The sequence below is a fragment of the Sminthopsis crassicaudata genome, chromosome 4 (genome assembly GCF_048593235.1).
Source record: "Sminthopsis crassicaudata isolate SCR6 chromosome 4, ASM4859323v1, whole genome shotgun sequence".
In the NCBI taxonomy this organism is placed as follows: Eukaryota; Metazoa; Chordata; class Mammalia; order Dasyuromorphia; family Dasyuridae; genus Sminthopsis; species Sminthopsis crassicaudata.
This window is the reverse complement of record NC_133620.1, coordinates 183,580,376-183,595,281: the sequence shown is the minus strand read 5'-3', so window position 1 is coordinate 183,595,281 and position 14,906 is coordinate 183,580,376. Positions and strand designations below refer to the sequence as shown.

General features: G+C 37.9%; 1 protein-coding gene across 7 annotated transcripts in view; it reads right to left on the bottom strand.

The window, feature by feature from the left end:
- The window catches only part of CEP85L (centrosomal protein 85L), a 227,849-nt gene that overhangs the window by 122,755 nt on the left and 90,188 nt on the right, over window positions 1-14,906 (bottom strand). The window contains exon 1 of one of the 7 annotated variants that reach the window (XM_074310006.1): window positions 7,790-8,452. The exons of 2 other annotated variants lie outside the window; for them this stretch is intronic. In XM_074310006.1, the coding sequence (XP_074166107.1) occupies window positions 7,790-7,853 (64 nt within the window). In that variant the 5' untranslated portion in view covers window positions 7,854-8,452. Of the gene's footprint in view, window positions 1-178; window positions 411-7,789; window positions 8,453-14,906 lie in introns of those variants that run through there. 4 more of the 7 variants (XM_074310010.1, XM_074310008.1, XM_074310012.1 and 1 more) reach the window with 4 other exon arrangements.

The window sequence follows — 14,906 nt, the reverse complement described above, 5'->3', positions numbered from 1 at the left end:
TATGCATTTAAAAATATCAAGACTTTCCAGACTGCCAAAGGAATCCATGATGCAAAAAAATGTTAAGAATCTCTAGTCTTGAGTGAATTATAGTTCACAGTCAGGAAAATTACTATATTGTACAAATTTCCTGTACTTTTATATTCACAATATACTAATAAAGGAGACATCGACTCACCATTTATTGCCTTGTTTCAACAGATTCACATACCTTCCATTATTCAAGCCAAGAAGTTGCTGAATTCCAATTACTAATGGATAAAATTTAGTTCCAGAATAGAAAGGACTTTGACACCCACCACCCCCACCCCCTAACCCCCACCATGAAAGAACATATACAATTATCCCTGTTTAGGCTAAATTGAGTTATACTTTATTGTTACCATAGTACTTTTGGGTCCCTCTAATTTAGAATCATAGCAGAGAAGCATATTCTGTGATGTAATCATTCTAATTATTACCTGTAATTATGATATCACTACAACGCTAACATTCATACACATACTAGTTATAGACATTTTAGGTAGATTTAAAGCTTGGTGCTAGTAAATGAATAATAGTTCTTAACCTCAAATCAATTTTTCTGTACCATACTATTCTGGTCCTCTTGGAATGGATGTTATCCTACCTTGAAACGGTTTTTAGTATCAGAATAAAATGGTTATTTAAGAGATTAACTAAGTTTAATTGATTATGCAATTGAAGTCATAAATTTAATATAATTTATTCAGAAAGTACTTGTATAGCAGTGGAAGGAGCACATAAATGAGAGATAGGTCTGAATTCTGATTCTGACATTTTTATAACCTTTGTGATCTTGCACAGATTACCCCATTCTAGGCTTCAGTTTTCTCATCTGTAGAATAAATGGGTTTAAAAAGATGACTACAAAGGTCTCTTCCAACTCTGAAGCTATCATTCTTCCTATCTCTTTACTAGATAATTTTAAAGTTCGGTATTACTTGAGTAAATTCAAAATACAATAAAACTATCTCTTACTGATTTTAATCTCTTAAAATCTGATATATGTAACAAATCATGAATAAAAATATATATTCTATCTTTACAGAAGGATTAAAAAAAAACAATATTCACTTTTTCTCAGCCTAATTGAGTGTTTTTCTGCAAAACTGCTGAAAAGCTAGTGGGAAGGGCAAAGAGAAAAAAAGTTTGAGATTTCAGAAGTTCAAAATTTTCCATATTATTTTGGATACTGTTCACATATTTTCATCTCTTCTTCTCCTATATGAAACTAGTTTCCTTTGATTTTAGACTACTAGCACTATCTTTTGTTCTGTTCTCCCTTAATTCTACTTATCGCTGAAAAAGAGACCAAATTTTAAAATATTTTGAATTTAGAATGAACTGATTTATTTTTTAAAAGATTACATGTTTGCTTTTCCAAGTTTAAAAAGTTAAGAGTAAAATATAGTAACTACCAAGTACTTTTAGTAATTAAAAAAGAATAATTTTAAACTCTTATTAGAAATAGGTATTGAATCTATGGATCTATGGCCCCGTGGTTTGTTAGTACAGGGGAAGTAGATAGTGAGGAAACTCTTTTCCAATCCTGGTCTGGCTCCTTCTCTGGAGCAGTCCTGTTGCATTAGTTTTGTTTGTACAAAAACTTTTTAACTTACTATAATCAAAATTATCCATCTAGTATTCAGTTGAACACCAGTCCTGCTGAATTGCTGAACACCCTAAAAAGCCCAGGACTTCACAGTCAACATGTCAGTGGTCAGATTCCTCTTCCCAAGGTCTACCTAACTACAAAGCTGCCATCCACCAGGCAATAAACCCCATTTCTTTTAAATAAGTGAATACTAAAAACAGAGCTACTGCATATACAATTGCTCCTTGAATGTAAGCAGAGATGAGGACTGTGCAAATTACTTGCTAACTTCAACAAAGAAACAATCCATTGAAAATGACAACTTTGAGATATACATGAAGTGATGTTAAGTGAAATGAGCAGAAGCAGATCATTATACACAGAAAGAACAAGACTATACAATGATCAATTTTGATGGACATGGCTCTCATGTCCAATAATGAGATGATTCAAACTAGTTCCAATTGTTCAATGATGAAGAAAGCCTGTGGGAACTGAATGTGTACCACAACATAGCATTTTTACACTTTATGATGTTTGTTTGCATTTTGTTTACCTTCTCAAGTTTTTTTTCTAGATCCAATTTTTCTTGTGCAGCAAGATAACTATAAATATGTGTACATATATTGTATTTAACATATATTTTAATATATTTAACATGTATTGGACTACCTGCCATCTAGGGGAAGGGGGGGGGGGAGAAAAAATTTGGAACAGAAAGTTTTCCAAGGATCAATGTTGAAAAATTACCCATGCATATGTTTTGTAAATAAAAAGTTTTAATTAAAAAAAAATTGTGTGATGATCAATAACAATAACAAATAATAATAATAATAATAATAAAGACAACGCTGAGATACCACTACACACTTCTTAGCTTGGCTAAGACGACAGGAAAAGATAATGATGAATGTTGGAAGGGATGTGGGAAAACTGGGACACTAATACATTATTGGTGGAACTGTTAAGGGAGCCAGCCATTCTGAAAAGTAATTTAGAACTATGTTCAAAAAGTTATCAAACTGTGCATACCTTTGATCCAGGAATGTTTCTATTGAGCAAGCAAATACTATAGCATTCAATAGATCTAGTAAAACAAAACTATCAACTCAAAAAAAATGGCAAAAGGTCAAAAGTAGAGATTTGATAACTTTATTTTCTTTGGGATGGTTAACATAATGAGACTAAAAAAAAAAAAAAAAAATACATGATCTTCTTGATAACCAGAATATGGCAGCCAAAGAAAACACTAATTTAAAGTACAACCCAATTTATAAAACACAATCTGGAAAATAGCAAAACTCTACACAAAACACTGGAAAGTAGTTGGGATGAAAATGAGCCTTCTGACAACTTATAACGAAATACAGTGAAGTCAAATCATAGGTTTTCCTGGAGATTATTTGTATATGAAACCAAAAAGAACTGTAGATTTGCCAGTTATTTCAGTACCACTCTATTTTCATTAAACTTTGATTATGGAACCACTTCATTATTGTCATGATATAGAATATACTACTATGTGAATAAACAGCAAAAGCAATTTTTTAAAAAGGCAGCATTGCTAGATCTAGTGAAATGCACATGGGATAAAACATTCACAAACAATAAGCTACACATTGTAAACACTTAAAAAAAAAAAATTAAAAAAATAAAAAATAAAAAAACCTCAGGAAGCTAGTTGGTAAAGTGGATTAGAGCACCAGCCCTGAAAAATCAGGAGGACCAGAGTTCAAATCTGTTCTCAGACACTTAACTCTTCCTAACTGTATGACCCTGAGCAAATCACTTAACCCCAAATACCTCAAAAAAAAAAAAAAAAAAAAAGTCAATTGCTTAATTAAACTATTCACTCTAAAGGTTACCCCCAGAGGGGTAAATACTATGAGAAAGGTACATGCAATCAGGTCCTGTGTCCTTAATTAAAATATATCAATGAAAGGACAAGCCCTTGAAGATGTTATACAACTAAGAGGTCTATAAAAGATACATCACTGTGGGGACAACTAGACGGTACAATGGACAGAGCACTAGTCCTTAAATCAGGAGGAACTGAATTCAAATTCAGCCTCAAACACTTAACACTTCCTAGCTATATGACCCTAGGCAAATCACTTAACCCCAATTACCTCAGGGGAAAAAAAGAAAGAAAAAAAAAAAAAAAGATCTGTCACTATCTACTGATTTTGCAAAATAATTTTGACAGTTAAACAAAATGCAACCTTGGAAATTCCCAGACAAGATGCCTTTCTTCTCACACTTATATAAATCAGTCATATTCAGTAAGTGTTTATTAAATACTTAATACGTATCATATACTGTGCTAAGCCTTTGAGGATTCAAAAAGAGGCAAAAAACAATCCTTTCCCTTCCTTTCCCTTAATCTTATGAGGACAGGCAAGAAGCAAATTCATTCAAATAAATTTTATAAGATTAAAAAAGAAATAAATAAAAAAGGCAGGCACTAGAATTAAGAGGGAGTAGGAAAAGGCTTCCCATAGAAAATGGGATTGTAGTTGGGCTTTAATAAAAGATAGTAGACAGATATGAGGAGGAAGAGTATTCCAGATATGAAGGATACTCTGTGACATGAGTAGTTCGAGAATGTAACCTGCAGAGAGTGCACTCTGAATGATGTTCTAGCAAAGGAGACAAATTACAAAAGATAATAAATGCAATTGCAGAAGTAAACTTTGTTCAATATGTAAAACAATGTCATTCCTCAATTTTTTTTGTTGTGAAAAACATTATTTTTCTTTAAAAATGTAAATTATGTTAACATGAGTTGAGTTTCTTACTATTATTTCTAATTTTTACTACAATAAATATTAATAGATATAACTCAAACAAAAACTTTAGGTTCCTCAATTTTTAAAAATATAAAGGTATGCAGGCGCAAAAAGTTCAGAATGTTGTACACCACAATATTTTTTTTTAATTTTCACTGTACTAATTAGTTGTGATGTTTTTCCTCTTCTTTATTTTTCTTTTTTTTGTCATGTATTTGTTGCATGGGATGGCTATCTGGGAGAAGAGGGGAAGGAAAACTATAGTGATGTAAAAAAACAAAACACAACAATAAAAACTTATTTTTAAAGTAATGATTTGAAGGCATATCTTGAGACCAAGCTTGGGGAACTATTTGGATTAAATAAATTCTAATTCCTTTCCAGTTATAAATCTTTAAATTCTCTAAGTTTTGCACAGAATGAGAAGTAGAGATTGAGATAACTACCTGTAAAGTGAGTGATGAAACTGTGGCACTAAAAAAGTATCAAAGCACTATACCATCTCAGGACAAATATTAATCTTGAAAATATAGCTAAATATTTATATTAAAACAACAACCTTCACAACATGTTACTAAAATGCTACACTTCTAATTGAATCAATGCTTCATTTCAACAGTTTTTTACCAGTAACGTGTGTGTCCAAGAAAGGAAAAGAGGAAAAAGGAAAAGAGAGAAAAAAAGACAGCCGTAAACTGGCTTGGGGAAAAAAAAAAAAAAAAAAAAGCAAGCATTTTAATAGTTAATATTAATCTAATATTAGCTTGGATAATTTAATATGTCACTGACATTTAAAATTAAGTACATGAAATAATTTCAGGCAGCAATCTAGAATATCCCGCCAGAGTAGCCTTATTTTTTCATTTTCTCTTCCCTACTCCCTTTTGTCTTATACTTTCTTACTTTCATAGTTATCACTTAGCCTCACAACTGGCATTCAAAACTAAAGACACTACTAACTGATATGTTGTAATAAAATCATATTTGGAGAACAGTTTTTAAAAAGACTGTCTTTATAACTTTAGAAAAACAGATATTTGCTCTAAATTGTCAGTACTAAAAATGTCTTATGTGGATCAATACTGGGACCACATTTTGACCTTCACCAGCTGTTCCTGTTTTTAAAGCCATATTTTATTTTTAAAACCAAAAATGCTTTCAAGGAAGACTCTGAAAAAAAATAAACAATCACCTTATTACTTACAGCTATGTTCTATATTATCTTATAATGCAGTCTAGATTTTACACTACCTAAGATGTTTTCTCAACATAATTAAGGAACAGTTTAATTCACTGGAATATCAATTCAAACCCTGAATTAAATTTATATATTATCAAAGTTAAAACATTTACATTTCATTTTATCATCATTAGTTCCCTTATTTGAAAAATGGAGAAAAGAATACTTTATACAACTCATTTCTGAGATTCATCATGAGAAAATAGTTTTTTAAGTCCCAAAAGTCATAATGCAGTTTGGGGACAACCTACATAAAAATATGAATAACTGATACTCATTCATTAGAATCTATCTCTGGCATATGCCAAGGGCAGATATAAGCTGAAGGCATTTTAAAAGGACATCACTAAAATCAATCACTTCCTTTATTCTCCCACATCTCATAAAATGCATTATCCTCTTACCCCCTTTCCCCAGCAATTCTCTGGTAGAAAATAATTTTTAAATGGCCACGATATCTTTATGAATCATACACACAACAAACATAAAATTTCTCCCCCCTTCCCAAGTAATTATAAAAAGTATACCAAATGGCATCAATCTCTGGAAATAAATTTGCTATTGATAACTACCATTACTATTTACAGATTAACAGTATTTTCTAATACTAAAATAGACACATTTCAAAAGAGTGTTTTAAAAAAATTTTCAGGAATCTCAACTGCAATCTACATCAGAGCAAAAACATCAACTTAGGTAAAATAATTATTTCATCCATATATTTTTTGTCAGTTAAACCCACAAAAGTAAAACTTCTGGTTGTTTCAATTATTTGAAAATGAATGTTCAAAATATTAAAGGCATTACTGATTTCAAAACTTTTCTAGTAGTGTTAATAAGTATATGTGTAAGGGAAAAAAGCTACACTTCAAATTTTTGATCTAATGTATAATTACTTTATTTGAAGTTCTGATTTAAATGCCATTCTGGATTAAATGAGATCCTAGATTTAGTTCTGGCATTTTACAAAATGAAGCAATACTCAGGGTTTTGTTTTGTAAATTTTAAGAAATTTTAGTGCAAATGCTAACCTGCAGGGGGCAAGAGAATAATAAATCTATTCTATACAGAACCTCCGGACCAAAGTCGTCTTTTGATTGCCTGCCCAAATGTAAAAGGGGCTGTTTGGATGGCTAACTCCAACCTGGACCACACAAAGGTTCAGTGTCACAAGTGACAAAAGCAGAAAGGAAATGGGAAACCTGTACCTAAGCAGTCACCTAACAGTTCCTGCAGGCAAGCGGTGAGCACGCAAGGTACTGGACTCCCTAATTATCCATCCCGGAGTGATGCAGAGAGAGAAGCAAGGGCTAGGTTCAAAGTCAGTAGCTTTTAAGACCCCAGGACTCCCCTGGCCAATCCCTTAAACTTGAGGAAAAGCGATTCTCGGATCGAATTCCATGTTCCTGCAAATGCTGGCACGGAGAGCTGCCTCGCCCGCCCCAGAAACAAACCCTGCAAATAGCGGTTTTTTCTCGCCGCCTCTTCCTGACATAAGGAGGCTCGGGCCCGTTCCCGACCAGGAGAGAAGCCGAGAGAACCCGCCCCCCTAAGGCGCAGGGGCGACGCTACTTCCTCTGACTGGGGGCGACTAGAGAAGCTTGGGGGCGTTTTCTGCCGTTCCCCCCCGCAAAAAAGGAACCCCTCCCACAAAGAGCCACAGCATTAGCTGCATTTCCTGGTCCCCTCCGCACTGCAGCAGCCTCAGAGCCGAACCCTTCCCCCCGCTTCCAGGCAGGGAGCTGGGGCACCCCGATTCCTCTCCCAGTCCTTCGTGGGGGAGGATCGTTTAAATCTACACCACAAGGCGAAGAGGGGCAACAAAGGCTGCGCCCACACCAGGAGGCCCCGCCTGGAGTTGAGATTGCGGGGCGTCTGGAGATTTGGGGGGAGCAGGCGGGGGCGGGGATCCGGGGGTCGGAGGAAGGCAGAGCAAGTCGGGGGCCCCGCCAGATGTCACTCGTGCAGCCTCAAGCCGACAAGAGGGGGGAGGGGGAAGGGGGATGGAGAGGAGCGGGGTGAAGCGTGAGAACGAGCGGGCGGGGACACAGCCCCAATCGGGCCGGGCCTGGCAGGGCAGCCGCACGGGGTGGGTCTCCCGCGACCCCGGGCCCGGGCCTGCCATTCTTGGCCCCTGCTTCTTACCCGTGGGGTAGCTGCGGACTCCGCCGGGGCCGCCGGGCTCCAAGGACAGGAATCGCCCCCACATGGCCGGCGGGCCGGGGACCGGGCCCTCGGCCCCTCGCTGGTCCTTCCGCCGCTGCTCTACGAGGCGGCAGAAACTTGTGCGGAAAAGTAGGAGCAGAAGCCGGAGCCGCAGAGGCGGCCACGGGGACGGCTAACGCCGAACGGTTCGGCAGCTCGCCCGCTCAGCGTCGGGTGGGGAGCGGCAGCTGCGGGGCTGCAGCCCGGCTCGGGTTCAGGAGCGGGGCGCCGGCTGCCATGGCCCCGCTTGGGGCGACGGGGAATCCGGGGGCCCGGCTTCCAGCGGCCAGGATCCGCAGCTAGATCTGAAGTTGGTGGCTGTGGCGGCGGCGGCGGCGGCGGCTTCTCCCCACCTCCTACTCCTCCGTTCTCCGCCCGTCAGAGGCCGGTAGGGGCGGGGCGCGGCGGGGCGGGGCCAGCAGCCCTTACATAATCCGCTGGGCGCTGGGCGGCTTGGGAAGAGGTAAATTGAGGAACTGCTGCGCAACTAGCGGTCCGACCCGACTAGAGAAGATCGCTGCTACGGCTACCGGGGCACCGAGGCCCCCGGCCTCAACCTACCAACTGAGCCCCTGGCGGGGGCGTTTGCAGCTCGCGCCTCACTTCGCTCCGCACCGCCAGCGCAGCCCTTTCTCGGGGTCGCTCCGGGCTGCACCCGCTTGCGCGCTCCGGCGCTCTGTGCCATGTGACCGTTGGCGAGCCCTCTCCCACCCCACCCTACCTCCCGTGCCGGAGAGCTTCTAGGTCCCTGCACCTCATGGGGCGGGAAGGTCCCGGAGCTCCCCATTCCTGCCCGAAATTGTCGGAATTTCCCGCTCGGATTCCTTATGTCGTGTGACCTTGGCCTGAGTAAGGAAGGCGTGGGTTCGAATCCCAGCGTTGTTGCTCCTCTTCCTCTCCCAGGCAAAGGACGGAGCCTCGATTTCCTCATCCACCAAACGGGGGCACGAGGGGGCGGCGATGATACTGAAGGCCTAATTTACCGGACCCGTGTAAGAATAAATCAGTTACTAGGGAGATTGAGCTGCCTGAGGACAGAGACTCTCACGCCTTAGTATCTCTCGGCTTAACACCCGGCTTAAATCCTCTCTTTGCTACAGTCTTTTGTACTTTGTAACTTTAAATATTCGGTGAGGGGGGAAAGGCTCTTAGCGGTGTGACCCTGAGCAAGTCACTCCAACATGAGTCGGAGAAGAAAATGACCAACCACCCCGAGTCTTTGTTGAAGAAACCCCGACTGAATAAAGATGGGTAGATCTGGGATTTTCTGTGAATGGGGAATTTGGGTGGTGGAAACCCCCCAGAGAGCTCCGATCGAAACTTCATTTCTTACTGCCTCAAGCAACGCTGACTGTCCCAGGCAAGTCTGAGAACAGTGGTAAACCAGAAACGAGAAAGAAAAACAAACAAACAAACAAACAACTAATCGGGGAAGAGAGGAGATTCCAGAAGTGGAATGTTTTCTTTCTGGTCAGATTCACTTGATTAGGGCCTCTATTCTGAAATTAAGGGGATGCAAAACATGTTGTAAATGACTAGTCTGAACTAGAAAATGGAAACAGACTAAAGGAAGATTTGACCAGACCTTGAAGGAGCCAAGGGATGATCCGTTTACAACATTTACAAAGATAAAGAGACAGAAGATTTGTGAATTACATTGGTAATAAATACAATTAAAATTCAGAGGTTAGACTTCTTAGTACTATCCTGAAATCTTCGTGATTAAAAAGCAAAAAGGAGGCAGAAGAGAACCAAATTGCATGGAGAGTGAGCCCCAGGACGCCTTTTCCTGCCCATCCCCTGAAAAACGGAGGCTTCTGTTCTGCCTGGGAAATGTCCATTTTTCCCCCATTCCCTTGCATATAGCAATTAGGGAAGCACAGAGAATCCCAAAGAAAAAAGCAAGGGTCTATGGGAAAGAGTAGAAGGTGTCAGGAATAGTTATGCCTTCTTGCTTCATCTCAAGATGTACAAAAAGATAATTATTCCTTAGATGATTTCCATTTCCAACTTTATGTTAATGTACATCCATTATTAATGGAAATTTTAATTGTTCTATTTAAATGCTTTTTTAAAGAACTGCATTGAGATTACATGTTTCGATTCATATTAGCCTTATGAACCTCATTGCTGAGCTCCTGGGACTTACCTCTGCCATCTACTAGGTTTGAGTCCTTCCCTAACCCCTAAACTTCCATTTCATCATTGTATAGATGATAATAAAGATAACACATAAACTACCCATCTAGTGGACTTACAACTGGAAGAATCAAAGTGGACAGAGAGACCAGATCAAAAATGAGAAATAGCACGCCTCTGCATGCTCACTTCCAGGATGGCCGTCCATTTTTCATAACAGTTAAAAAAAACTATTAGGGCAGGGATACAATTAAAAAAAAATTAAAAAGCCAGAGAAATAATTTGATCTGGCCATGCCAAGGCAACTGGAGGCAATAAGGAGATAAAAGCTAGATAGAACAACCTTCCACTGTTTGAGTTCTACAAGTTGATAATTTTGTATGGCCCATCAATTATGTTATAAATATCCAAATGGCCTTTAGCAGAAAGAACAAATAGCCTATCATAGTATTAGAGTTTCAGTAAATAAAATTTAGATTCCTTCTAGCATTTAAAGACCTTCACATGCTGAAACCACCCATTTCAAATGCCACTCCTCCACGAACTTTGATTGGATTTCTTTTTACCAATGTTAATAATAATTGTTTTATTCTTTCCCCATTTTCCTATTGACAATAACCTTTCCTCTTGGACTTCACAAAGCTTTGAAACTTTCTAATGAACTTATTTATTATTGTATAGTATACCCATTTGTCCCTTAAAGTAACTAAATTCTCCAGTTCAGGGATTATACCTTATCTTTATTTGACAGCAACTTAACTATATTTGACAGCACACAGTAGGTGGTAATTTTTGCTAAATGTCTTGAATGATAGTTGAAAGTCAGGAGAAATCTGGAAGCCATATAAAAAAGGGTCTTTATCCAGAGAACTCGAAACAAGGATAATGTTCAGTGGATCTAGGATGGGAAGGATGACTACTTGCAAATCTGAAGTTAGGAGAACTTGGGAGAGGGGGAGGTAAGCCACAAAAGAGGCAAGTCAGGCCTCTCACACCCAAAGCTATAAAGATTGTACAGAAGAATGAAGACTAAAGGTATGGGATAAATTCAGCTTGCACGTACTTGGAAGGAAATTCTTATTTGAGGCCACTTCTAGCCCAAGGGGAATTAGGATGTTCTAGCTAGGCATCTAGAGAAAGAACTTTAGACACTTTATGTAGATCAAAGCATAGTATTTTCACCTTTTTTTTTATTATTATTATTATACTTGTTTGTTTGCTTGGTTTTTTTCTTGCAAAGCATGACAAATATAAAAATATGTTTAGAAGAATTTCACATGTTTAACTTATTACTTATTTAGAGGGAAGGGAGGAAGAAAAATTAAGAACAAAGGATTTTGCAAAGATGCATGGTGGAAACTATCTTTGCTTGTATTGGAAAAATAAAGTTATTTTTTAAAATGGAGAAAAGTCTGGAGCACCTGGGGAGGTTTCTTTTATGGATATTAATTGACTTGAATCAAATATGCCTGTTTTCAGAATCTCAAGGTGAGTGAGGAGAGGGAGAAAGGAGAAACAAATCTAATTGTGCTTTTTAATTTAAAAAGAAAAGGTCTCATGTCCACCTGCATTTTGAGGGACATACATTATTATTTTACAAAAAAAGATTTCCAGCCTACACAATTGTTAGAGAACAGATGGATATTTCTTAGAGTGAATTAGACTTTCTAATAAGAAAAAATTCAGCATGGTATGAAGAAAAAATACTGCATTTAGAGGAGGAAGATCTAAATTCAGAGCCTATTTATCCCACTTACTTCCAGGATGGCCTTTAGGAAAAGTCACTTTACATCTCTGGACCTCAGTTTCCTCACCTGTAAAATAAAAACTTAGGGGCTAATGGGCTAAATTGTGATTCTGTGAGTATGTGGCCTTTATCTTTTCCTTTTTAGCATTCTCTGTATCACTTAGCACAATGCTATGGATGTAGATTGCTAAATAAATATTTGCTAAATTAACAAATATAATATTTAAATCAAAGCTTCATATTTTATATGTTAATATAGCTATTCATTCATCAAATATATACATATATATCTATGTATATTTATAGCACCTAATTGGTGCAGAGGATAGAGTACCAGGTTTGGAGTCAGGAGGATGAATCTTCCTGAGTGAGTTCAAATCTGGCCTTAGATATGTACTAGCAAAGTGACCTAGGGCAAATCACTTAACCCTATTTGCCTCAGTTTCCTCATCTATAAAATGAGCTGGGAAAGGGAAATGGCAAACCATTCCAATATCTTTGCCCCCCAAATGGGGTCCCAGATGAACATGACAGAACAACAAAAATATATGAACAAAAGTATGCCCTACTGATAAAATCCAAACTGGACAGGCAAAATAAAAAGATTTCTATCGAATATTATAACAACTTATATAAAGCAATATGTTTTATTAATGGATCATTATAAATATAATCATAAAGCAATATATTTCCTTTCTTCAAGGGTCCATAATTTTATCAGTTTAGGTACTGTTTCTATTAAATACAGACTACAAATCCTACAAAATGACTTTTTGGGGGAGGTGCTGTGATCAAAAGAGCCATCATCCTGTGACCAACTGAATAAAACCAGCTAGGTTAGTCCCTAAGACAAACATAGACTCCATAGTTGGATTCTACTCAAAGCCTTTCTGATATGGTAGAAACTGCCAAAACTAACATGAGAACCTGGGGCTCCCTCTATGCCACAGTGAAGCATCGTATATATCTATTAGGAAAATAAATTATAGTCCCCCTGATTAAAATAAGAATAATCTCTAAATTGAATGGTTTAAGTTGCTTGAATTTGCAAGAGATGTAAATCTACTGGCTACAATAACAAAAATAAAATCTCTACAAATGTTATTTTAAATGGAATATAAAAGTCAATGACATTTGTGAGTGTTGTTGAGTCATTTCAATTGAGTCAAGATTCTTCATGATCCCATTTGGGCTTTCTTGGCAAAGACACTGGAGTGGTTTGCCACTTCCTTCACCTCATTTTACAAATGAGGAAACTGAGGCAAACAGGGTAGATGACTTGCCTAAGCTCACCCAGCAAGTATCTTGAAGCCAAATTTGAACTGGATTCTTTCTGACTCCAGTTGAATTATATCCACTTTCATTTTCACACCTATCTGCCCCAGGATTCTAAATGAATGGTGGATAGAGAGCTGGCCCTGAAGTCAGGAGGACCTATGTTCAAATTTGACCTCAGACAGTTAACACTAGCTATGAGATCCTGGGCAAGTCATTTAACCCCCAATTGCCAACAACAAAAAAAAAGCTAAGGAATTACTAATTTATAAGAATTTCATGTTTACAAATATTTCCAAGTTTACTATCACTTCCATGTTACAGTTAATTACACAATTAAAAGCAGATTTGTTCAAGGTCATAAAAAAAAACTCTAGGAAAATGGGACAACTTTATAATTAAAATATTGGACTAGGAACCAAGGTTCCTAATTTTGGCATTACCAATTTAACTGTGTGGGCATGTCACTCACGAGTACATCGTTTCATCATCTACAAAATACAGGGGGTTGAAATGGATAATCTTTAAAGTTCCCCACCAGCTAAAAATTTAGAATGACAAAATTATTATTATTAACAATAATAATTGAAAGTATTCTCTACTTTTGTGGTGCTCTCTTCTGATTGGTTCCACAAAGAATCATTTTAAGGAAAGTTGCCCAGGACATTCATTTGTTTATCCTTCTTCCTACTCCATTTCAGACTGTTCAGTCTTTCTCTACCATGTCACAATAGGCTCTCATCTAGAAAGCTCAAACAGCCCCTGATGACTCCTCACCTAGAAAGTTCACCAGCACCAAACCTTCTAACCTAAGAAGTATATTCCACCCTAGCAGATTTTTCCTCTGGTTGGTTGATTCTGCCCAGAATCTCCATTTTCAGAAAACAAACTTAGGCCATCCATAACTTAATTTCTCTCTAGGTTCTACACTAGATACTATGTGTAATTGCCTGGGGACAAAGTACTTTCCACCTCACCCCTCCTCTTTTCATCTCCCTTTTATGCTTTATTCCCTTTACGTGGTAAAGCCCTTGAGGGCAGGGATTGTTTTTGTATTTGTATTCCCAGCTCTTAGCAAGAGTTTAACTTATAGTAAGAGCTTAATAAATGTTTGTTGATTTAATTTATTGTAATAAGAATATATTTTTTGTCTTTTAGAACTTACATTTCTCTGGAACTTAATTTTGATTCCAACTTTAATTTCTGTATTATGAAAATAAAACCTGCCTCTTTTGAGAACCTCTTTGTTACATTTACTTGTGCAGAAAGAATTATTTCTTGTAATTCTGTGTATTATCGGGTTTCTGGTGGGAATTTACAGGTTATCAATTGGGGAGTAACCAAAAAAAAAAATTTGGACTTGAATGCTGCCAGAATTCTCAGACTTCATCTTCTACTAACCTTTGAATAGAAATAGTCTGATCATCATCATAGCATTTAAATAACACTTAAAAGTCGCAAAGCACTTAACACGTGTTACCTCATTTTATATTCACAATAACCTTGAGAAGTAGGTACTATTATTTCCCTCATATGGGTGAGGAAAGTAAGAGTCAGGAGTTAAGTGACCTGTCCAAGGTCACAAATTTGGGCTCTGAAGTCTTCTCAGTCTGAAGGGTGACTAGAGGAAATCACCTGTCATTTAAGCACAATAATTGGGAACACCCTATCAAAGCAAGACCTTGACTCATTTACTAATCCTATAGAGAAAATGGACCCCTACTTGTTTCTGTTTACATAAGATTAGAATTCCCCCCAATTCAAGGAAGTAAACACAAGTAGAGAAATAGTAGATAAGCAATGACCTTTGGTCCTAAAGATTACAAGACAAAGGAGTGGGTTCAAAGGGGACTGGCCTGGCACAAACATGAGAAACAAGGCTGAGTTGATTAGAGC